Source organism: Mercenaria mercenaria, chromosome 17 (genome assembly GCF_021730395.1).
Source record: "Mercenaria mercenaria strain notata chromosome 17, MADL_Memer_1, whole genome shotgun sequence".
Taxonomy (NCBI): Eukaryota; Metazoa; Mollusca; class Bivalvia; order Venerida; family Veneridae; genus Mercenaria; species Mercenaria mercenaria.
The window spans coordinates 40,702,842-40,729,557 of record NC_069377.1 but is presented as its reverse complement, the minus strand read 5'-3'; the positions used below and the strand labels follow the sequence as shown (position 1 = coordinate 40,729,557).

General features: G+C 34.2%; 1 protein-coding gene across 1 annotated transcript; it reads right to left on the bottom strand.

The window, feature by feature from the left end:
* Positions 1–689: 689 nt before the first annotated feature.
* On the bottom strand, positions 690–26,302 carry LOC123536396 (serine/threonine-protein kinase PLK1-like). The gene is made up of 13 exons (XM_045319558.2): positions 26,051–26,302; positions 15,902–16,009; positions 15,220–15,336; positions 14,710–14,927; positions 14,247–14,342; positions 13,725–13,924; positions 12,805–12,921; positions 11,884–11,991; positions 11,373–11,471; positions 9,820–9,973; positions 5,239–5,368; positions 3,241–3,357; positions 690–2,772 (listed from the first exon to the last, which is right to left on the bottom strand). Exons 1-13 carry the CDS (start codon positions 26,159–26,161, stop codon positions 2,542–2,544), a joined length of 1,806 nt encoding a protein of 601 aa, XP_045175493.2. The 5' UTR covers positions 26,162–26,302; the 3' UTR covers positions 690–2,541.
* Positions 26,303–26,716: the final 414 nt, after the last annotated feature.

Genomic DNA, 26,716 nt, shown 5'->3' with positions numbered 1-26,716 from the left:
ACAGGCCTCCTGGGCCCAGCCATGAATCAAGGCCTGATCACTCAATAAAGTAAATCTATGTTTCATGAAGCTGTAGCCTAGGAACTCATGGAAACTGATAGAAGCAACCTCTGAAAATGAATCTTAAAGAATATAAACTTCAATAAATTAATTGGATCATTATATGCATGACTTTGTGCACAAAAAACAAATTTAAGTTCAGACAGATATTACAAAAAATTAGGGACAATCTAAAAAAATTAGGGCTTTTTTTAGGAATTTGGCCCTTTTTGAGCATTTTTTTTAGGAATTTTAGGGAGACCTAAATTTTTTTTAGGAATTTTAGGGCCACTTGAAAGCCTGCAAGTGCCCCCATTTGAACAAAATTAGAAGAAGACCTAATAATGGTGCTACAGACCAAGTTTGGCGTTAAGTTCCAAGCGGTTACTCTATTTTTAGCTCTGGCAGTCCCTAAAAGCCCTCATTTCTTAATGGAATTATCCGTTTTTGGGTCCTAATAAGTTTACGCTTTGCCATGGAACAAGCATATAAATATATATATATTTTTAAAGGTGTTTTACAAGCATGTGAGCTTAAGAATCTCTGCTAACTTATGTTTTCTTTTCTGTTACAATACACCCAAAAAGTGACAAAAACAGTTTTACGCTAGAATTAGAACCAAGTCACTATCACTTAGAAGCAACAAAATCTGTTTTTATAATTTTATTACAAGAACTCATATTTTTATCGACAATATCACAAAATATGAACTTGTTCAATGATGCAATTATCATACACAGCTGAAATAACTCAACGATGTTATAATACACAGTTGAAATGATATAACAAGGTTTCAACTCGGCACATTTAATCAACAAATGTAAGGACTAGTAATACATGGACTAACAGCTAGATAGCACTGTACTGTACAATATGCACTTTGTGTCAGGCAAGGACCGAGCTTATACCTGTATTACATATTATAATCTCGCCAACTGTCTTGGTAACTTCATAACTACCTCTTGTTCCATCACATTTGTCTACTCTATTGAGTTTATAAATCAACATAAAGATAGAAATAATATTTAAACTACCCACTTCTCTGTAATTTTCAGAGTTCACAAATTTACTCAAAATCAAAAATAGAGAATTCTGAAAAAAGTCAATCTGTGTAATGTCTATGTAAATATACTGCATATTTGGAAATGCATATTACATATACAGCTTTCAACTTATTTCCAATTTTAAATACAAAGAACTGACATCATACCCCTCCAAATGACGAGTTTGTTTGTTAAAACATTCTTTAAAATATACTAGTCCATATTCTACCTCTTATTTCAGTTCACTTTAAACTATCACAGTAAAGTTAGAGGTAGAATGGAGAACAAGAATGTAAGCTGCTCCAATGTTAGATTTTGGATTTCCCCTTAGAAAACAGTTCTTTTCCCCCCAAAAGTATAATTCCCCAGGTATATATCATACCCTTGAAACGTACTGATCCATACAAATCAGGCTACAGTTGAAACCTGCTGTATCCATAAAGAAGTCCGTCTGTACAACAAAAAGAGAAAAAAATTGTGTTTCTCAATATTGCAAATAGTTTTCTAATATACTGACATAGTTATTTGATTTACACAAATTCTATAAACAAGATTCTAGTGTCACAAGTCCCATATAAAACAATAAATAAGACATAGTATAAACAAAGGTTATATAAGAAGGCTGTCACATCAAGAAAGACTTAATAGTGTGGAAAAAATACTAGATTTCAGTCCAATATGTATGTAATTCACCACTACAACAACAGAGATCAAAGAAATTTTTCACTGCAAGTAATTTTTTTCAGAAATCGTTCGTTTAGCTGGTGAGATTCATGGAAAACAACCCTACTGACAATATTTCAGAACCACTATTATCAATTCAAGGCAGAGATGGATCTATTTGTCTTAATTCCAAAACTAACATAATGCTAATCAAAATGCAGAAAGATAACAAGAGCATTGGAGGGACAGATATTTTGTAAGTTTATGCATAATGAGGAATAAAAGTATTCAATTTACATATATACAATCCTGATTTATTATATTATACAACTCGCACTCATTTGATAGAAAAACAATTTGGAACATGATTTCTACTACAACAATATGGGGGACCATACATCCCATCCTTGCAGAATTCATCCATTTAATGTTCATTTATACATGAAATTCCTTGAATATTCTATATGAAAGACAATTCTAATTACTGGACTGTACGTCAAACTCACACTTGTACCAATGCAAATACATTTCTCTCTTTCAAACGGAGATCAGCTCAATTGCAACTCTGACTGATGTACATCAAACAATTATCAATTCAATGAATGATTGACTTTATTCACACTTTTGGCAATGATATTAACAATGAATGATTTTTCTAATCATTTATTCTCGCAGGCAACATTTATTCTAGACACGGCAAGTAAGTCCTTCAACACTTTAATGCTGCCCTGAAAAGCACTCTGGTCGCAATTACTGAAAATGTCTATACACAATTACTCTTCACACTAGTCTTTCATCATTGAGAAGGTGCGCTAGATCTTACACGTCCTGATCCTGATTTTGAGGTAATCAGGCGCTCTACCATTGTTTTAGCATATCTTATTCGACTTGAAAGTTCTTTACTACATCCAAATTTCTCTATCAATGAGTACTTAAATACACGTGATTCACGTTTCTCGTCAATATATGTCACTGCTTGCATCAGTGGGCACAGAATGATCTTAGTATGATCCTGAAAGAAGTTTATCTGAAAACAGGATAATAATCATGTTACAAAATAAACAAAATTTCAAAAATGTAATAAAGATATTCTACTGAGATTTAAACCATTTTTTCCCACCATCTGAGAGAACTTCAGTTAAAAATAACAATGATCAGTAGACAAACACATGGTCTTAATCATTCTATTTAAACTAGTTCTTCAAAAGTACACTGTGCGTGTTCCGGTTCAGCATCTTTCAACAATTTTTGTCATTTAAATGTGTCTACTTGTAACAGTGAAAACAATGCCCAATTTTATAGTGCAGCTTCTGTGGAGTATCACACTATAGTCTAGACAGTGATATGATACCCCATCCAATCACATTATACTGACACAGGGCTGACCAGTCCTAGAACTAGCCTCTTAATTCTGAGCACCAAGCTAGGGAACAACCAGTACCATTCTTCACGTCTATAGTATGACCAAAAGTAAATAAACGTTAACTGATACTACCTGTAATGTTCCATTGCTGAGGTGAAGTACTATTGCACTGCGTGTCCGGAACCATGTTCTCAAGAAAGGCAATCTGACCATGTCATCAGTTTCCCTGGGAGTAATATTTGCACCAGCCTGAAAAATATTAGTACTCTTACTAAATATACTTAAACAACTAGTGCATTTCTTTTGTATTCAGTGTAACATTAGCACATTTCAAATCACAATAGCCATTCGCAACTACTGCAGATTTTATAGGGTTGGAAGACTCTGGATGCCCTTCTGAACAAGATAACAAGAACTAGCAGTACTTTGATAGAACCCTAAACTTTCTTCATGCCAGCTGGAAAACTTTATTAAATGAAGGATTTCTATTTTTCACACTGGGCTTTCAACCTTTAGCAATGAGTAATTTAGTAGGTTTTCATAACCTTTTGGTCACAGAAGCTCCAAAAGAACAAGAGCTGTCCTCGGACAGCATCGCTCGACTATTCTGCAGCCTTGTCAACTGAATGCATATATGTCGAAAAAGAGGCACAATTTTGTAACAAGAGGGCCATGATGGCCCTATATCCAAATTTAAAAGCAATAGCTTTGACCGTTAAGGAGAAAAGTTGACCTAAACGCAAAACTTAACCAAAAATTCTGATATTTTCTAAGTCCAAAAGGGGCCATAATTCTTGCAAAAAGCAGGATGGAGTTACGTTTCTTGCTGTACAGAGTCAGCTATTGATGGTGAACAAGTGTTGCAAGTTTTAAAGCAATAACTTTGATAGTTTAGGAGTCAGTTTTAAGATCGCTGTGCAAAACTGTACATGTCATCCAAATTTCAAGGCTGTATCTTAAAAAACAAGAAAGTAGGTCGGTAGGTCAACGTCAGTCAGGTGACCCCTAATCACTTGGGGTCATCAGGTAATTATAATTAAACAGTCTAGGAAATATGATCTGATAATTTTTGAAGTATTTATTCCTATATAACTCATATAACAAGTGACCCCCAGGGCGGGGCCTCTTTTCACCCCAGGGGAATAATTTGAACAATCTTGTTAGACATCCACTAGGCAATGCTACATACCAAATATCAAAAGCCTAGGCCTTGAACTTTCAGACAAGAAGATTTTTTCCCTATATATGTCTTAGTGTCTATGTTAAATTTTGGACCCTCAGGACAGGGCCTCTTTTCACCCCAGGGTTATAATTTGAACAATTTTGGTAGAGGACCTCAAGGCAATGCTACATACCAAATATCAATGACCTAGGTCTTGTGGTTTTAGACAAGAAGATTTTTAAAGTTTTTTCCTATATAACTCTAAACTTGGGACCCCTGGGGCAGGGCCTCTTTTTACCCTAGGGGCATAATTTGAACAATCTTCATAGAGGACCATTAGATGATGTCACATGCCAAATATCAAGGCTCTACGGCTTGCGGTTTTGGACAAGAAGATTTTTAAAGTTTTTTCTTTCGGTTGCCATGGCAACCAGAGTTCTGCATGGAATTCAATTCTTTGAACAGTTTTGAAAGGGGACCACCCAAGGATCATTCCTGTGAAGTTTGATGTAATTCTGTCCAGTGGTTTTCAAGAAGATTTTTTAGAAAATGTTGACAGACGGACGACCGAAGACACACGACGGACATTGATCATTCACAAAAGCTCACCGCTAAAAAGCTGACCTAAACATAAATCTAAACCAGGCAACGCCTACGCCGATCAAGTGATGACAATCTCATTTTTTCTCTCAAAAAATCAGATGAGCTAAAAATGCAAAATAGAGTAATGGAACCTATGCAATGCAAGTCAGTTTATCACAGTGAATAAGTGAGTGAAGTTTCAATTTATTCCCACAAGTAGTTACTGAGATACCAGCTTAAATACAAAAACAACCAAATCGGGATGCAGACGCTGACACACGAGCGAGTCCAATGATGGAAATGATGATAGACATGCTTTACTCCAATATAGCCCCCACACACTTTGTACTGAATGACACACATGAATACTGTCTCAAGCCTGTTACCTTTAATAAATGTTCACTCATGTAGTTCCTGAAGTACTTCAACAGTGTGACCTTCTTTGTAAGGGATTCTGGAAAGACTTTGAGGGTGTGGAAGTGTTCTGTACTATCTCTTTCTATATACTGAACATTGCTGAAATAAAAAGCAAATTTCTCCATACAACCTCTATCAAATCAATAGTAAGTTTTGATATCTTTTATAGGGCTGGGACGATTTCAAAGTTTTGAAACCAGCTAATCGTTTGTAAGAAATCGAATCGAACCGGTTAATCTGCTGCCATATTGAAAGTGCTGTTTTCTTTCCTGACGACCGTATCAAGGTACTTCCGGCACCTGACTTCATTAGGAACTTATGGACTTTATCGTTTGCATGTTGTGTGATAATAAGTCGTCTCTGGTGTATCGGATAATTTGATTCGCTTTCACACTTCTCGCGAAAATCTCACAAGTACCTGAAGTAGGCGGAGCTTAATTTATGCTATCGGCGTGTGCACTCATTTTGACACCGTGCAAATTGTCAACAGTCCGGATAGCAGTAATTAGCAAGTGCGGATCAAAGAAAATCGGACGACTTGCATTTCGCTTTGAGCGAAGTTTGAAGTTCCAAAGCGACTATTTTGCTCAAGTCTCCCACTCGCGAGAGCCCTGATATAATGTATACATGCAATGATATACATTTTATTGGGATTGTAGGATGTTAATTGGTTTAGAGTGATTAGCGGTTTTGCAAAATTGAAACCGGTTTCACATAGTAATCGAATCGGATCCGATTAATCGTCCCAGTCCTAATATTTTAAGATGCCCGATTTTATGCGCCATTGCGCTAGTCAAATAAAATTTACAGCATATCATGTAAACCATTTACATCTTTAGGAAGTCATAACACAAGAGCTATCACAGGACACAGCGCGCTCGACTATTTCGATGCTGGATAGTGAAATTGGGTATATCTGAGGAAGCTGCAGCTGTCAATGGAGTGTTTAATGACTCAAATGTGGATGAAGATATGGACAATAGCTTAAGTCTCAAAAAATTAAATCAGCATAAAAGGAACATAATCCATGGAAAACTTCTGCGAAAGTAATGCACAATGCGGCTAATAATTCGGAACAGCTATTTTAAGTTTTGATCAAATCTATTTAGTAATACTGGAGATACAGCAAAAGTGCATTGCAACTTGAACCAGAAATTCTATTAGTAAAAAGAGGGCATAACTCGGAATTCGAACATACTGGTGCCGGCATTATCGAACTTGTGTTGTATGATGTGCGTGATGATGTGGAACAACCATTTTAAGTTTGATTAAATCCATTTAGTAACAGCAGAGATATAAAAGGCATCAAAATTAAACTACTTCTCAGTAAAAAGGGGATATAACTCATAAAACATTTGTGCCAGAGTGACTGACCTTGTGCCATATGATGAGATGATCTGGAAAAACTAATTTAAGTTTTAATAAAATTCATTAAGTAATGACAAAGACATAGTGAAAGTGCACCACAATTAACCTGAAATTCTAAGTAAAAAGGGGGCATAATTCATGAAATATTGGTGCAAGAGTTATGACCCTTGTATCATATGATGTGGATGATGATGTAGTACAACTATTCTAAGTTTGTATCAAATCCATTTGGTAATAACTGAGATAAAGTGAAAGTGCATCAAAACTTTAACCTGAAATTTTAAGTACAAAAGGGGGATAACTCATAAAATACAGGTGTCACAGTTATGGCCCTTGTGTCAAATGATGTAGGTGGTGATGATGAACATTTATTTTAAGTTTGAATCAAATCCTTTGTGAAATAACAGAGATATAGTGAAAATGCATCAAAATTAACATAAAATTCTAAGTCAAAAGGGGCATAATTCATGAAAAATTGGTTTAAATCCATTTAGTAATAACTGAGATAAAGTGAAAGTGCACTAAAACTTTAACCTGAAATTCTAAGTAAAAAGGGGGGATAATTCATGAAATATTGGTGTCAGAGTTATGATCCTAGTGCCATATGATGTGGGTGATGATGAGGAACATCTATTTTAAGTTTGAAGCAAATACATCAAGTAATAACAAAGACAAAGAGAAAGTACATCAAAACTTTAACCAAAGTGTGGACGCGGAAGGACGTCGGGTCGAGTAGGATACCTCTCCATACTTCGTATAGTCGAGCTAAAAATCAAACTTAATGTACTAAGGACAAGGTTCACTTACGCTTACATGATTTATTTTCAAATTGGTGATAACTGAAAATGTAACAAACTGTTTGCTACCAGAATGTTTTTTTTTGAAACACAATCATTATTTTATTTAAATCATTTCACTGAATATTGCTGAAGTCAGATTTTAGAGAAAATATTTATTTAACTAGAAGATGCTTTTGTAGAAAAGCGCTTGTCTCCCCCAATACAAAGTCGTAATAGGCAAGAAGTCAATAGGGGACAGGAGCGAAAGTCAAAGAGACACTGATGATTGGCTGCAATATGGATCATCTACTTGGCATGTGCAATCATCCTATGAAGTTTCAACATTCTGGGTCAAGTAGTTTTCAAGTTATTGATCAGAAACCGTTTTCCATGTTCAGGCCCCTGTGACCATGACCTTTTATCGAGTGACCCCAAAATTGATAGGGGTCATCTACTCTGCATGTCCAATCATCCTATGAAGTTTCGACATTCTGGGTCAAGTGGTTCTCAAGTTATTGATCGGAAAGAGTTTTCCATGTTCAGGCCCCTGTGACCTTGACCTTAGCTCAAGTGACCCAAAAAAAGATAAGGGTCATCTACTCTGCAAGTCCTATCACCCCATGAAGTTTGAAGGTTCTGGGTCAAATGGTTCTAAAGTTATTGATCGGAAACTGTTTTCCATGTTCTGGTCCCTGTGACTTTGACCTTTGATCAAGTGACCCCAAAAAAGATAAGGGTCATCTACTCTGCAAGTCCTATCACCCCATGAAGTTTGAAGGTTCTGGGTCAAATGGTTCTAAAGTTATTGATCGGAAACTGTTTTCCATGTTCTGGTCCCTGTGACCTTGACCTTTGATCAAGTGACCCAAAAATTAATAGGGGTCATCTACTCTACATGTCCAATCATCCTATGAAGTTTAAACATTCTGGGTAAAGTGGTTCTCAAGTTATTGATCATAAACGGTTTTCCATGTTCAGGCCGCTGTGACCTTGACCTTTGATCTAGTAACCCTAAAAATATTAACGATCATCTTCTCCATAAGCCCTATCACCCTATGAAGTTTGAAGGCTCTAGGTGAAATGATTCTCCTGTTATTGATCAAAAATGAAGTGTCGGATGGCTCCTGTGACCTTGACCTTTGATGGAGTGACCCCAAAAACAACAGGGTTCATCTACTTGGCATGTCGAATCATCCTATGAAGTTTGAAGGTTCTAGGTGAAATCATTCTCAAGTTACTGACCGGAAATGGATTTGCCATGTTCTGGCCACTGTGACCTTGACCTTTAATAGAGTGACCCCAAAATCAATAGGGGTCATCTACTTGGCATGTCCAATCATCCTATGAATTTTCAACATTCTGGGTCAAGTGGTTCTCGTTATTGATCGGAAATGGTTTTCCATGTTCAGGCCTCTGTGACCTTGACCTTTAACATAGTGATCCCAAAAAGGTGTCATCTACTCTGCACCATGTCCAATCATCCTTTGAAGTTTCAACATTCTGGGTCAAGTAGTTCTTCATTTATTGATAGGAAATGGTTTTCAATGTTCAGGTCTACTCCAAAAGCCCTGCCTCCCTATGAAGTTTGAAGGTTCTAGGTCAAATGGTTCTCCAGTTATTGATCGGAAATGAAGTGTGACGGACAGGGCAAAAACAATGTCTCCCCCAGGAGGGGGGCGACATAATTCCATATAAAGCTTTGAGGATGTTGATCACTCTGCTTCCTACCAAGTTTGCACATAACCCCATCAGTTCAAAACTGCTCAAGTTGGTGTAATGTAATTCTTCAACAATTATTCAGTTATGTTACTTAAACTGTTCGACATAATAGTAAGTTAAATGAAGGGCAAGATGACTCAACATTATCCTTATAGAACTGACTTCAACTTTGCGAAAGAATAAATAATCAGAAATTCATTGCAAAACTTACTTCAGTAAGGACACAGTTGTAAATGAATACTTACAGGATCATTAAGATATACAGTTATTAAATCGTAATAAATGAAATGTCATTAAACATGTTTAACAGTTTTTCTACACAGATATCATGACGTGATGCACACGATGTTGCATGGGTAAACTGGATATAATTTGGTTAAAACCTTTGAAAATACATAATAAAATAAAAAGAAAATTTGTTTGTTTCAGTGTACGATGGATACATATTTCACTTGTGAACACCATAATTTATATTTTCACTCATGGCTGCGCCACTCATGAAAATATTGCATAATAGTGCCCAATCGGTGAAATACATTTCGATCTTACACTGAAACAAACAAAATCTTCTGTATCTATTGAAAAAAAGCATATTGATACACTGGTATATTGATCCAGTCCTTATGTGAATGTTACTATCAAACAATGTTCCAGAGAATGGATATATCGTCTTATGCAACTTACTCTCCATTTGCTAGCAATATCAGCCTTGTAGAATCATTGAACAGTACACCAACACTGTTATCACACAGCTGATAACCTAGACCGTACTTGTCTGAATAGTCAACCCATTTGCTCACCCAATAGATCGGAATAGAAGCTGGATCCTCAGCCTCATCTGGAACAACAAATATAATACAAATTTCTGTTGAACGAAACTGCTGACAGTACTATTTAACAAAGAAAACTGAAAGTAATGGTAATTGGAACTGTATGTGTACAGACAAGCTTGTAAACCTGACAACAATACTGCCATATGCAGAAGGTTACTGGCCTACCAATTACTAACAGCTTTCTTTACATTACCGAGGTCTCTCATAAACACATACTATTTCTATGACGAGATAGTCTTCCTGAAAAGTGAATACTCTTAACTGAAACTGGGCCCCTATTTTTATCTCATTCTTTAAGGTAGTTCTGCACGTTTGATAAACCGGATGTGATGGCGTAACATCATTTATCCGGAAAACGTAGAATAAAGCCTGGATTCGTCGTACGGAAATGAAAATCATTTTATGAATTAATGACAACCTGTGGGTAAATTTATTAAAATGACACTATATTTCTAATGTCAAAATATGATATTAAAACATATGACACATTAAATAATTCAAAATTATGTCTAAAAATTAGCGTGAAATATTCGGTTCACTTTATTTAATCAGTCAGGTATCTCAAAAATAAGCACATGGACCTATACATTTTATTTCATTACATTATAGGCCATACGTTTATTTACAACTGTGAGAAGTTTCATCAAAATCTACATTGTAGAAAAATTTCTATTCGCGAAAATATGAAAGTTATGATTTTCCCCATAGACTCCCATTATGAAAAATTGCGTACGGTCCAAATTTTTCAAATCAGTCTAGCAAAAAATCAAGCACCCGCTCCTATCCTTTTTATTTGCTAAAAAGTTTTGAAAAACTGGTGTTTAATCAAATTCAACATTGTAGAAAAAAATTCGATCCAAACATGCTGAACAACCTTAAAAAAGTTTTCGACTGAAATTTTAAATTGTCTTATCTGAGCAATAAGGAAAATTGCCAAAAATGTCCCATTCCAACATAAAACATGGACCTAAGAAGTCATTCTATACATTTGGTTCTGACATACTTTTTATTTTACATTTAGTTACTATGGAACTGAAAACATCAACATTTTTCTGCAATGACTGAATCTGAATTTTATATATATATCAGGTGTGTGACTTCATTTTGATGGTTTAGTGTTGATTTGTTTGAGTCAGTGTTGTCAATTTTATTCAGGCTACTGAATAAATTCTTAATACTGATATAATATTAATATATGTAGATATGTATGTAATAAAAACATTAGTTTTGCATCAAGAAATATACATTTTTTCTTCAGCGGAATAATAGTGTGCTCCTGAAGTTTTGAAACATTTCCGCTGCAGAACTGGTGCATGTTTTTTGCAACAAAGTTTATAACCTATAATTATCATTCCATTCACTGTAAGTCACTACTTTCACCAGCCAAAAAATATTCTGATTTACCTTCACATATATTGATACGCTCTGATGGTTTGGCAGCCACAACAGCTGATAGTTGAGCTAGTAGGTCACCGAGGTAGAAATCCACAGGCTCGCCCTCACCTATAACATAGAAGCAGTCTCAAGTACCGGTAGACAAAAAAAACAACAACAAAAAACAATTCAATATTTGACAAATCTTATCAGTGATAAAATCATAGTTCTGGTGTTGCTGCAAGTGTCCAAGAACAGTGGCAATCGGGTAACCAGCTTGCCACTACATTTGCAAACAAGTTATTCAGAAAGTCAATTCTCTAAATAATAGAATCTATCTTTTGATGAATTAACAATAATCATGGTTTGATTCCTAAGAATTTTGCAGAACCTTGGACATTGCCTTGTCAATTCTGACCTCATTTATTTTCAACATGCCATTTTTATACACCAGTGAAAACAAAACAATCATAATTCATGCCATATATGTATACAAACTGTTAACAAGGTACTATCATTTAAGTTAATAAAAGTTATTTACCTCTTTTCTGTCCCTCATCTCCCCCACCTCTTTCTGCAAGGAGACCATCTTGTGTCATTGGTCTCTTCTGATCCTTCGCTCTAGACTCAATGGTCTGGGCTGTAGTCTCTGAACAAAATGAGAAGAAGTATTTGTAAACTTGCATCACAGCAAGTGTTGTTATAATCTACCTTCAATAGGAAGTCTTGCATTCTGAATAAAACAAAGTCTAACTTTTAAGTGGCTATATTTCTTGAAACATCTTGAAATCTTAGAACAATTTTATCAACTATTTCAATCTAATTTTATTCCATCATTTACTGCAAAATGTTATATTTATAATAATATAATCCGAAAGTTCCCTTTTGCTTTTGCTGATTTAAAAATCATAAGGCCTAAAAAAAAATTCTTTGTTTCCAGTAACATGCTCAAAAAAATTAGGATAGGTAGGTCGGAATTTTTTTTTTATTTTGGAATTTTTTTTTATTAAGGGAGACTTTTCGGAAATTATTTTTGTGTCAAAAAATGAATACAAATAAGGGGGTTATGCCTTTAGAGCATCAGTAAGTTGATTTCTAACATCACTGGCCATGTTTAAAGCATAAAAAGTGCAGTTTTGCAACTTTTTGTTAATAAGTTGAAAAAAAATTTCTCAAAGACCAAAAATTTAGGGTATGTCGGGATACCGGAAACAAACAATTTTTTTTTTTACGCCTAACAGAGGGATTTCGGTCATATTGCAACTTTATAATTCAAAACATTATATCAGAACTGGGTAGAGAGAACGGAAGGACCAAAATTTGCTCTGTGAAACTGTTGCTATGTCCTTTCAGCTTACTTTTCGCCCAATAACGCATAAATTTACAGTATTGTCAAATAATGAACGGACCTACAATCTGGCCGGCTTAAACAGCTTTAGCTACATGCATTATGTAAACTTACTTTCAGTTCCATTCAGTTCAAGTAGAGGTTTTCTGTGCATGGACTCGGATTTAGCAAGAGTATCAAATCTTGGAGCCATTGTGAGACAACTGGTGGGCAATCTTGAAGGTAGGTATCCTGAAATATGTGAACTTAGTCTTATATTTCATCCAATTTAAACTCTCAGTAAAACATTAGCTGAAGACCTACCAGAGATCACTGAAAGCTTGCTGCAGGTTAAAACTAAAGTGGTTTTAAATTAAAGTGCTTTGAATTTCATTTTATTTCTGAGAGACGCTGATAACAATGCCTAAATACCAACTTTAGCCAGGTTTTTAGTACTCTTCAAAGTGGAGGAGAGATGTCAAACAATGCTGAAACAATGTCAATATCAGTAAAATCAAAAGCATTGTTAGAATAGAACCTAACACAGTGCATATGTAAAATGAATCCCTGACAAATACAAGTGTCACTTCTGGTCACTTTTATTTCTATATAATATTGTTACAATTTTGTATGGTTTATACTCAATTATCCTGTACCCACATTTAATGAAGTATGTGGGTACATATGCCCATTTCTCAAGATTAAAGAAGTTGGTGGGAATGCAAATCCAGTATGGAGCATTTGATGCATATCATGCAATTAAGGATTTAGTCTAAATTCTCTTTTGAAAATGTTAAAAATGTTGTGGTTCATAAAAACAAAATTGTTAGTGCTATACTTAATGTAAAGAAAAGACCAGAGATTGTACTGACAAACTACCTGTCCATCTGTATTTATTCCCCTATTTGCTTAGTAAGCCTTACTTTTGGAAGGTTTGCTAATAAATGGAAACAACTCTAGAACCAGGACTTTATCTACATACGAGTTTGGTTAAAATTCCTTAACAAAGCCACTTTCTTTAAAACCTATAGACAGCAAAGCTCCAAGATATTTACCTGAGGTGAAAAACTCATCCTCCATAATATTATCCATATTTGGTCTTTCTGTTGGGTCAGCCTTGAGCAATTTTTGTATGAGGTTTCGAGCACAGGGACTTACTCTTGATGGTATATGATACTCATTTTTCTTGATTCTTGTGTAAGTATCTTTGAGGTTTGAAGTTTCAAATGGAGGTTTCCCAACCAGTAATGTGAATCTGTAATAAAGAATAAAACAATGAAAGCTAGATATATTTTTTAACTAACTGTTTTCTCCAATATTTGACGATGGTCCGATAACTGATTAACAGAATATAAAGTTTAATTGAACACTGTTTTGATTACCTCCCTTTACAGGTCTAACTGTAGAAGTTCATGTGCTGTATTTTAAATAGTGCTTTTCAAACCATGTAAATATGCAAAACATCTATACTGACAGCTGTAGCATCTGTTTGTATTGTAATATAATATTCAAAGCCTTATGGGACTTTAAACTAAGTATTCACAACCTTTTTTTTGTCAAAGACAAACAACACTCACAAGATACATCCTAGTGACCAAACATCTACTTCAAAGCTGTGTCCTTTTTTCCCTAAAACTTCTGGTGCTATATAGTTGGGAGTTCCACAAAGTGTTCTGAAAGAAACAAAAGAACTTTCATATAAAATGAACCAGATATAAGATATTTTAGCGTCAAAAGCATTTCAAAACTATCTGAAAGTAAAAAAGTATTTCCCAAATTATGATTTAGGGGAGCAGCTACAAAGAATCGGAATTTACCATTAGTTTATACATTCTCCATATGCAAATTCAGCTTTCTCCATTTGTTGTGTAAAAGAATTTTCTGTTACGGCAGGAGAATGCCGAAATTGCAAGAGGAGAATACATAATCACATGGAAATTGCTGTCATTACTAGTCCGCTACCTTACAAGGAAATAAAATGCAAACTGTTAGTATGAAAACAATGAGTGTTGCAACTATACAGAAGACCTGACACCCTACCTTTTTCTTTCTCCATTGTAATCAACCCTTGTAGCCAGACCAAAGTCTCCAACCTTGATATCCATGTCATCATTGATGAAGAGGTTACCCAGTTTGAGATCTCTATGTATTATGTTGTGGCCGTGAAGATACTGGCATGCCTGAACAACTTGCCGCACAAAATATCGTGCCTCAGGCTCCGTCACAGCTTTCCTTCTCTTGTGTAACTCCATCAGTGACTAAAATGATCAAACTGTTCATTTTGAACATCTTATATCTTACTTTTGGTTCAGACTGGAAGCAGTTCCAAACAGATTTGTAAACTTCTTTGAGCTCTACAAAACCAACTAAATTTCAATGAACAATTGCAATATACACAATCCAATATTCCAACATAAACCTATTTGTTTTCTTATTCAACAAAGAAAGCTGAAAATTTTGTGACATAGTTCAAAAATTCAGTTACTAATATTGAATTATTTCAGCAAACCTTAACTTTGCAAGCAAGTAAACATGAATGAACATTTATACCCTTCTCCTGCAGAGCTCCAGTAAAATGTAGACATTATCCGGGTCCTCAAAGAAGCTGTGAAACTTCACCACATGCTTGTATGATATTTCTCTGTGTATGGAAATCTCTTGTGTCATCTGTATTGAAAAATCATAATCCATGTTAAAACTTGCAAAACTTTACCATATACTTCACACATTCAACTAAGTTATTACTTTTTTAAATAAGTTATGAAAAACTTGAAGACAAGTTGAAGATAAGTCGATACATTTTGCTTGTCCACAATATTTTTATGTTTAAAGTAACAGCAACACCTGAAAAAAAAAAAATGTTCCGACAGACTGGTATAATCTTAAAAACATAACTGACCAGATGTTGGAAAAGCACAGTAATTTAGTGGCAAATATGCATTTTATGAAGATGCACTATTTACTATCAGGGGATTCATAAAGGGCAAAAGGATTTCTCACTGCTATATATAGTATTCTTAAGCCTCCATCACATTCCTTGAAGCGAATAAAGTTCTAAATGGGAAGATAAGCTCTACTTCCACATATTTCTTTAATTAATGAAAGTCCTGACTAAACTTTTTCTGATAAACCCAACTGTTTGCATTCTAATAATATCTGACTCTGACAGTGCCCTAGAGTTAGGGTATTTTACCTGCCCTGTCTTTCCAGCGAAAATTTCTTTTTTACCTACCTTGTCTTTCTGGTGCTGCTTGACAAGCAAGGTTTTTGACACAATCTTTCCAGCAAATATTTCTTTTGTATCGAGGTCTTGTAGCTCGTAACATTTTGCAAAACCACCCTGGAAGAAAAAGGTACTTACAAGTGTTAAAGCTGGAATTGCAGGATCTACAGGTGTCAATCACATTTAAGCATAATTTTATGACATTTTTTTCATTTGTAGTATATGGGTCACACATTAAACCGGAATCCACCTAAAAACCGGAATACACTTTGCATAACCGGAATACACCTGTATTTTTTAATTTAAAGGTATTTTTGAAGTGTTTTGATACAATCCAATCATATTTATCATATATAATTAACATACGAAAGGAAAATAAAATACGTTCACGCAAAATGATTTTATACGAGATTGAAATCTGGCGACCGCGCCGGAAATTTCCATAACCGAAATACACCCGTATTTTATTAATAAATGGTATTTTGTAGTTTTTTTTTCAGAAATCATTTGTGTTTAATATAAATAATAAGTTTACAAAAGGAAAATAAAATACTTAACACAAAACAATTTATACGAGATTGAAATTTGGCGACCGCTCGGGAAATTACCATAACCGAAATACACCCGCATTTCTTCAACAAATGGTATTTTTGAAGTGGTTTATGGCTGAATTCAAACATATTTATCATAAATAATTAATTTTCGAAAGGATATTAAAATACTTTTGCGCATTACGTCTTGTACACGATTGAAAATCGGCGTGCGCACTGAAAAATTGCGCATTCGTGAATGAATTTCCATGTCCTAAAATTCTGTAATATACACCCGTATTTCTTAAATCAATCGTATTTTTAGGGTTTATGACAGAATTAAATCATATCTAAAATGAATAATTAATTTACAAAAGCAAATTAAAACGCGCAAAACGTTTTTATACGAGGTTGAAAATTTGCTGAGCGCACGGGAAATTTGTGCACTCTTGGATGAACCACAATCGCCATAATTTTGTTAGCTTTCAACTTAGGTAGGTAAATTTCTTTAAAGTTTCAATTTTTTAGTTCAAATTATTTCAAAATATCTTTTTATGCTAATAACGAACAGGCATGTTATTCGAGTGTCACCTGTCAATCAACAAGTTGAGCATATTGAGTGGACACTGATTGCTATAGTATCAATCAAAATATTCTGTTAGAGAGATTTATTTCATGAACAAAAAGAAATATTTAGTCTGAAATCATACCCCTTTAAAATGAAAGTATTTAAAAACTGGACTATTTCTTTTGATTTCAATGTAGCTTCTAGTTTTGCATAATTTGCATTTGATAGATATTGGGGTATATCAACAATCGCAACCAAACGACAAGCATTTGGACAGTGTATAGCTTCCAAATTCATTTATTTCCAATCTATCCTGGTTGCACAACCATGATAGGTAAACTAACGGGAGGCTAAAATACTAGTAAATATATATTTGCCATTAATGATTAAGTCAAAAACAAATGTAAATCTTTGACAAATATAAACCAATAGTTATGATATTCATATAATTCCTAGGTCTTTGAATGTTACGAGTTTTTTTTCAGAAGTAGAAATTTTAATTTCTTTGTAGACTTTACTTGTCCAAATAATTAGAAGTGAGACAGATTAAACATTCAATATTCTGACATTTCACATTTTTGCTATTATCGTAGATGGCCATTTCGGTGACTGCCCTGTTTCGGTGACATGTTCATCTGTGTGCCGTTCTCTTTTTTAAGAGCTCTATGACGTTACAGGTGAACGCAATCTCTAATGTAAACAAATAGCTGTCAACTCAATGCTGTCATAAAAAAGAAAAAATGCGCTTCAAAGACGTCATTACCACTTTAATTTAATTATCCTATAGTATTTTTGCACATTTTCTTATTACTTTTTATACCTTCCCATAAAAATGCCCTAAAATGAGTCCCAAGTGCAAGAATTTACATTTTACTGGTAACAGCTATTTCTTGTCACCTGTCCTAAACAAGTCCCACCCACTTTTTTAATGTACAGGGTATGCCCAAAAGTTAGTACCCATCTAATATTTTTGCTTGGTATTCTTTATGACCATCACAAGTACTGTTGACTTTTATCAATAATTTGGACTTCTTTTCAGACACAGCCAAGAAAGATTAGTAACATCAGGGGCGTCGGAAGGTGTTTGATATTGGGGCCGCGAGGGGGGGGGGGGGGGTAGGTACGGGAGGGGGCATCCCCCTCCCGTAAGGGGGGTAAGGGGGAGCTCCCCCTGAATTTTTTTTAAAACAGGATCATAAATGGCGAGTTCTGGTGCATTTTAAGGGTACTGAATCGCATCTCAAGTCTCCAGTATTTTCTTACTATTTACATGACTATAAGCAAAATAAAGTTTAATAAACTCTTATCAGAATTAATAATGTATAACGCAATACAAAGAATGCATGTATGTTTTTTTTTTTTTTTTGTATTTAATGTATTGAACAATAATCATTCATGCTTACATTCATTTCTTATTTTGGTTTGAAATACCATTTTTTGAGTAAAAACAATTCATGTAATTAATTCCTTACATCTTAGAGGTGTGATAAATCTTAACACTTACCTCTTTCATTAAATAAAACATGATCATTATTTTTCTGAATTTTATAAGTTAATACTTTAGATCTTTGCAGCTGGGTATAGCTTAAACGTTCCATTGACTAAAGACATGCCAATTAAAAACATGCTGATTTGTTCATGTGTAATTAAGTCCAATCACGGACACGTGTGTATGACTCCAATTAACACCCCCGATCGTGTCACCGTCACCACGGTAACACACTAATCTGGACAGCGTGTATTGTTTAACGCGAAGCAAAATTTAATATACTATACAAAATATTGGGTTCGCGGACCTGCGACTCCAACTTATGAATTTACAAAAAAACGTTTTTGGGAAAATTATTGGGGCCGCGGTCGCGGCCCCTGCGGCCCCACTTCCGACGCCCCTGAACATTGAAAATACATTTCTTTGACAGTTCATAGTTTCACTTTAAGTTGGGTGTTAAATTTTGTTTAGTTACTTAACATTTAGAAACTTTTGCACACAGACTGTATTATGTGTAGATCAAAACTAAAGGTAAAGGTAAGGAATTAGTATAAATTTGTTTTCAATATATTTAACCAGTGTAAAGGGATTAGATGTTAAGGTCACCGAAACCGGTCTATCCAAGATAAAGCTTTTTTCAACATCTGAACAGATACTATAAAAAGTGTAGCATATGTGTGTTTTTCAAACTAATGGGCAAAAGTGTGACACAGCGGATAAAAATTCAAACCTATTTCTTATGGTGGTCACATATTTTATATGATAGTAAAACTTTGGTTAAAGTGTTGAGAAATACCAATCAGAAAATATTTCAGCTTTTAATTTCAAGTTCAGCAAATTTCCAGTAAGATGAGTGATACATAGCTAGACTTAGATTTTAGGGAGAAGTAGGGAGATGAGAGATTTTGATGCTACAATTAGTCAGACAATAATTTGAATAAAGGAACTAAAATACCTGTTACTCTTTTTATAGAAGTTCCTGTCTCGGTTTAAGTCCATTCATTTAATGTATTACAATAACAACAAAATTAAACTAGATGTGTGTCCATTGGACACAGGTGCCCCCCACTCCTGTTATATTACTCAAGGTGAAACTTATTTCAAAGATGTTTGCAAGACAAACTTCTAAGAACTTTGTGTTTTTTGTTTCGAGTGTATATGATTATATCAAAATCCCCTTCACTGAAAAAAGACAGGATGTTACAAAATCCCCTTCATACCTTTGCAGAGGGTATCATAATCCCCTCTGTGAAAATGTTAGGGCTATCATAATCCCCTTCATGAAAGTTATGGGCTATCAAAACCCCTTGTTTGAAATCCCCTCTATTCCAAGAAAATAGTAACTTTCAAGATGACATTTGAAGAATTGTGTGGTTCCTATTTTCATAAAGTGATAATAATCAATGGGCTAACTTTAAGTATTGTATTAAATATAAGCAGTATAACACAACTATTTTATCACTGCCCATTTCAATTATCTCTGTCTATTATGTGTAGAAACCGAGACATTACTCCAAATTAAATTTGAAAGAGGGGATTCTGACACCCCTGCTACTTTCACAGAAGGGATTTTGATACCCCCTTCAAAAATGTGAAGGGGATTTTGTAACACCCTGTCATTTTTTCAGTGGAGGCGATTTTGATCAAGGGGATTCTGATTGTTCCCCATTTTTTTTCACTTAGAGAAGGCCCATAACTTTGGTCTAGCTAAGTAAAATCCCAAAGAGAACACCCGGTGCAAAACTTCATAGGCTATTAAACAATTCTCTGATGCTTTATGATTCTAGATCAAGTATGTTTTGACATACATGCGGCACAAACTTATTTTTGGACAAAGTCAAGGGCCATAAGTCCGGTCTAGGCTCCATTTTTCCTAATGTCGGGGATATCAATTAACACTCAGACCCTATCAGCCATCTGACACACAGACGCATTTAATTTAGGCCTACAGTTTGAATTATTTTTGCAGCACTAGAGGACATGGGTTGTTTATGGGCATTTTTGATAGAGCCTGCACGTTTATGGACATCTGAATTCTAGTATTTTCTACAGGACTCACATTAAACCCATCAAGAAATTAGTACATATATGCCGCCGTCTGTACAAAAAGTACAAACCATGCCGCGGTCTGTGTTTCTAAGTCACGGTCTGTTAACAGCCCATTAAAAGTAGGATTTTTCGTAATCCTGATATTTCCTTTTGTCGCAATGACTGGCCGTTCTAGGCTCTTTAACCTTTAGCATGCTAGATAAATTGTCGTCTGCTGGAAATGTCGTCTGCTAAAATTGTAAAGTTCATTCAATTTGCTCCAAAATTGGAAGAAATATTGTCAGAGTAGCAAACAGCTTGGAACCTGATCAGACGCCGATTTAATCGGCGTCTGATCTGGTTCCAAGCTGTTTGCATAGGCTGTTAAATTCGCCTGCAGCAGGCTAAGGGTTAAAGACACTGATTCTGGTATGCAAGGTATGTTGCCTATGGGAATGATACAGTCTGCATACTGGTGGCAAGGGCCACTTTATGAGACTGGACCATTGATAGACTAGCTTCTGTTTATCATAATAAGCTACTGTATAGCTACTGTGCAGTACACACATTGCATATAGCAAACCTGTACTCACCTTTATTCCAAGTTTAGAATAGAAAGCCTGATTAAATTAGGGCTAAACAAAGTGATAAAATACCACAGTATTTTCTATTTTTTAATAAATCAAGTTTTTAATAATATTTATCAAAAATGCAACTGAATGCTTTAATTTCTAATAAAATCCAGCAATGGGCAATTTTTCTGCTTTTATTGTGTTACCTAGCAAAATATTTCCAGTCCAAATAAAAAATTCCCAAATGAAATGAACTTTTGGTTATTGAAAGAAAATTCTTGCAAAAAAGTTTTATTTGCTAAAGAAATCACACATAGTGACATATTCTTGAGAAAAAAAAACCAACCCGCTACTGTTTTAGTAACATATATATGTTATTATTTTGAATATAATGGATATGGGCTGCTTGATAAACCATCAAATTCATAGAACATTATGTAAACAGTACGACAACACAATTATCCTCTTCTATTCATTTCGCCATTATTGATTTTGGCAAACTTTTGTTTTATCGGCTGAAAATGGAGTAATCTATTAGGGTATCAAGTCAAAACGTCCCCTAGTCAAAACGCCCCCTGGTCAAAACACCCCCCATTTTGGTCAAAACGTCCCCCATTCAGTTAAGAATTTGGTCAAAACGTCCCCCTAATTTTTTTTGTATTAGATCTATTAATTCTTTTTAATTAATTCATATCTTTTAAAGGGTTTGAAACTTATGGATTATGTTTTGATAATACACAAAATTTTATGATTTATTAGCACCTAAATTAATGCAATCAACACCTATCAACTATACATGGTTGTGCATTAATTGTGCTGAGGGCTTAATATTAGTAGGTGTTATAAACCCATTAATCACCAGTAATAAGGTGTGAACATTTATGAAGGGAACACTTTTTCTTCTATACAATCTAAATTTGTGTAGAATGAACAAAAATCCTGATCAGAGTTATAACTTTATTTATAAAACATTAATAAAACATCAGAACAGTCACAACTGCATAGTTATTAAATAAAAATCACATATCGCACTATTCATTCACTGTTCTACACCAAGAAGTCAAATTCACAATATAATAATTCAAAGTGTTCCAGCTACACAATATCAAGAAGTCAAATCCACTCCTAAGCTAGTTAACGTTTTTATCACAATTATTCCTCCTCGTGAACTGTTGTAGTGAGCCTGGGTTTGTAAATGGTGCTCATCTTTTTTAGCAAGGAACTTGCAGACATACCCCCGGGGCCCTGCACGGTAGCTGTAAAAGACATAAGAAACATTTATAGGAGATAGAAATGACAAATTATGCATAAGTAACTGAAAAAATATAGTAAGAGAATGATATTACTGAAAAGAATGTTAATACATTTTTACACAAACTATAAATAATAATACCTTTTTACACAAACTATAAATAATTTTCTGAAAAAAAATCTCTTATCATGCTGTTGCTGGAAGAGAAGAGTCTTATAAAATTCATAAATTTTTTTTATCAAGGCAGTGAAATACTAATAGCATGAACATAATCACCTGTCCAAAGTTGCGAATACTCTGGCCAATGCATGGACCTATACTTTAAGATAATTACTTCAAATTTTAAGATTTTAAAGATAAAAAAATGTTCTTAATGAATATTTTGTTATCTTAATTTTGATTTTTTTGGTCACTAATACAGGTTTCCTCATGGAACGACCCATTATTTCTTCTTAATTCTGGTACTTTAAAATAAATATTTTTTTATTTATTTCTCATTCCATTCAATATACAGTATCTCTTGACTGAATTAACACCTACTGATAACACATTATCTCCTCTGATTGGATTAACTTGACAATGCATTGATTACTTGTATATTTGAATTTGTTTGCTTTCATAATGTGATTATGATCTGTATATTGTTTATTTCTTTCTGACCAGATTTTACAATATTTTATTAAATAAAATAAAAATATTATTAAATGGTAAAAAGTAGTTAATCAGATTTTGGTCAGCTTATGGAATGTAAACATACAAACTGTATAACTCTATGTAATGGGCCTTTTTGTTCCTTAAATAATGTATATATCTAAATAATGTATAATTTTATATGATGTATAGTTCAGCCAGAAAATTACATATTTGCCAAAAAAGTAGTTAGACAATTCGGAATATGATAAGTATTCCGCAAAAGATATTGTTTACTGAAGTCTAGTAATTCAAGAAATCAATAATAATAATAATAATAACATAAATATAACTTACCTGTGTCACAGGTTCTGTGTTGCCAGCTGCCATACGAGTCGCAGGCAATGGCATGTTGACGCGGTCTGACTTCGTTTCTACACTTAATGCAAGGATACTCCATAAATACGTTATCTTATAAAAGCACTGATATTTAAACAAATAACAATCCAACACACTATTCACAGAGACAGACAGTATACATACACTAGGATACTAAGAAAATTAGTGGTTGAATATAATAGTTATAACTTTTTCCACATTATTTAATTATTGTGCAATTAAACTTTAGATACTTAAAAAATAATTGTTTACAAACATCTTGTTTTATGATCCATTATCCCTTTGTCCTCATGCAGTTGTAACAATTTCATTTATAACATAACAACATTATAATTTCATTTAATTTTATTATTAAATAACAGAAACATCACTTTTTCACTATATAAACATCAGATATAATTTCACAACAATGCTATAACATTCTAAAACTAATGGTTTACAACATTCTGATTAAAAACTATGCATGTAAAACAGTATAATGAACATTTAATATTTACCAAATTAACTTAATTAATATGTATTTACATATGTAATTTTTAAGGGGGGTGTTTTGACCTGGTAATTTTTGGAAGGGGGGTGTTTTGACCAGAAAAGGGGGACGTTTTGACCAAAATGGGGGGTGTTTTGACTTGGGGACGTTTTGACTAGGGGACGTTTTGACTAACATCCATCTATTAGAGACGATTAAAATTATATACATTGGTACAGTGTATGCACATAAAATTTTGCTTGCAGGTAAGTATTGATATCTTAAGTAAAAACAGGTAAAATTAAATTAAATCAGTACTTATTCAATAAGAAATTGATTACCGGATGGCTAGAACACAGGCTAGGCATCCGATTACCGGATGTCTAGACACTTGGTCTTCCTTTTTCATTTGACAAAATTATAACAAATTACATTTGTGTGAAAAAAGGGATTTTTTGTTAAGTCATTGATAATAACCTTTTTAAATGGGTAAGGCTATGTGTGACAGTTTTCATGTTTATTTTTTTTCAGAACATATAGCAAATCTATTTGCTACTGTCAGGGGTGTAAAATTCCACTCGCCCGCCCGCATTGGCGAGTTAAAGTCTGAGTAGGACGAGTGGACCTCGCTGTATACTCGACCGATCGGGCGAGTGGTTTTTTACGTCCTTACATTACCAAAATTCAGAAATTACAACTCCAAAACGTCAACAAACTTGAGATGGTTCAGCCGCTACCTGGATTGACTGGAATTTACCCGCGAATCGTAAAGATATCAAAACGTCATGCCGGTAATTTTCCATTCCACAAGCACGTGCGACCTATCGTATTAAATATCTAATTTACGTCGACAGGTACACAAAAACCGTGCGTAGTGCATTCATTTTTTAACATTTTCGCTTCAAGTTTTCAACACCTCTTGAGAAATAATACTATTTGAATTCTATAATGATTTTAATAAGATATCGACAGAAATGTAGGCAAAATTCTATAAAAACGGTCGAATTTTCATATAATCATTTGTAAAAATTCAAACAGCGCGATCTCAGTTACTTATTTCTTTCTAAAAGTAAATAAATGATGAATACTCTGGGCGTAAAATTCAGACTTTTGACCATAAAGAACAAAAAACAGAATAAAAAAATCTTAAATAATGAAAAAGCGGCAGTAATTACAATACATGGAGTAAAACGATTTTTCGTAAACAGATTTCTGTTAGTGCGGCAGAATAGGTTACGTGACCTCGTGAACGTAAATAGAAACGCGATTTTAAAATCAAGCAATGTGATGTCATTGCGGTTTTTAATAAGTTTTAAATGAATCTTTGTACATGTATTTTTTGACAACAATTTAAGTTTTTTTTTGTCAAACAATAATGTAAATTCCTTGATGGCAAACAGGTCACAGAGGTAGGATATCCACTATAGTAACTATCGTTTGAGACATTTACGTTTTATACGGGATATAGCACATTCGCTTTTGATAACAAATTAAAGAAGAAACTTTTTATTGATTTCTATTTCTCAGCAATTTTAAGAACCGATGCGGTACGATCAGACAGTGATGTGTTACATGGCGCGAAAACATGACGTAATGTCATGACAATCCCGAGCAAAAATACCGCTTTGATCTCCACTTCAGATGTCAAGATACTGACTCATCTTTTAGCTCTTTGAGGGGGTGTAAATTGATCATGAAAACAAGGTCAATTACTTAGTTTATTAATTGAATAATTACCGATTAATCTTTTAACGTTTTTTCCCCTCTCTTTCAACACGGGTGGATGGACGATGATTATTGTGTCCAAATTTTTTAGACACTTTTCAAAATAAATATTTTTCGGAAAATAATACTATTGCACATAATACTCCTTTCATAAAAGTGACAGTATTAAAAGTGTCAATTATTAGGGCGAGTGGCTGTTCACTAAGGGCGAGTAGATATTACTGGCTACTAGTCCTGCAGGGCGAGTGGTATGAAAATTTTTTTTACACCCCTGACTGTCCTCCCTGTACAGAAATTCTTTAGTTGATATTTACAATCATTATTTGTCGCCATGTTTGAAAAACGTGTCCGAACACGCCGCAAGAAATATAATTCAAAATATTCTGCATTAACACGGTACAATACACAGAAATCCAAATGTATATAACAGTTTTATAGAGCCTGAATAAATTCCTACGCAAATAAAATAGAATCTATTCAGCCGCAGATCCTATACCTTTCCTAAAAATCGACCTTTCAAATATCGTTTTCTCGTTGTCGGGTCAGTAATCATGTCAGGAATATGTTCCTTTTTCACTTCATCTCTTCGGCTTGCACTTGAGGTCATCTTGTTCCTTTATTTTTACTTTATATATCGAAATTATGTATTTAAAAGTATCAAACTATTTTTCAAAACAAATATTATTCTCTCGTCATTGATCGGCCATCTTCAATGTCGCGATATTTCAAATTTTGGAAATCTCTGAAGCTGCATGTAAACAATAATTCGATTGGTGCATTCAAACCACAAAACATTTTGATTGGTTAAACATGCCGCCACCTAGCGTGCAAGTTTGTTACCGTAGTATGACGTATAACACTGGGATGTGTAATAACTTGTCATTGGATATTCGAAAAAATCATAGCCAATGCAATATTTCGTATCAATTTTACTCCACACGGTCATATCAGTCGAAGAAGCGAAAAATAATTTAAGCACGAGAAGTTCATTGCTGCGGAAAAACTAGACTGTTTAACTTCCCTTGTCTTACAGACAGCTGAAATAGGAGTCTACGGGAGGCAAACGAACTGATCTTAATTAATCCTTTTAGCTTCATCTTTTGTACATTTATCCAAACTCGGGTGAATGTAAGCAAGTGAACTTATTACAGTAATCACATTT

Bases quoted from the DNA above. Each gene is read 5' to 3' on its own strand.
- LOC123536396 (XM_045319558.2), bottom strand. From the start codon at position 26,161: ATGACCTCAAGTGCAAGCCGAAGAGATGAAGTGAAAAAGGAACATATT. The intron at 14,343-14,709 runs GTAGGGTGTCAG...TGTTTCTTTCAG, and splicing joins TACAATGGAGAAAGAAAAAG to AACACTTTGTGGAACTCCCA. The intron at 12,922-13,724 runs GTAAATATCTTG...CACATATTTCAG, and splicing joins GGATGAGTTTTTCACCTCAG to GATACCTACCTTCAAGATTG.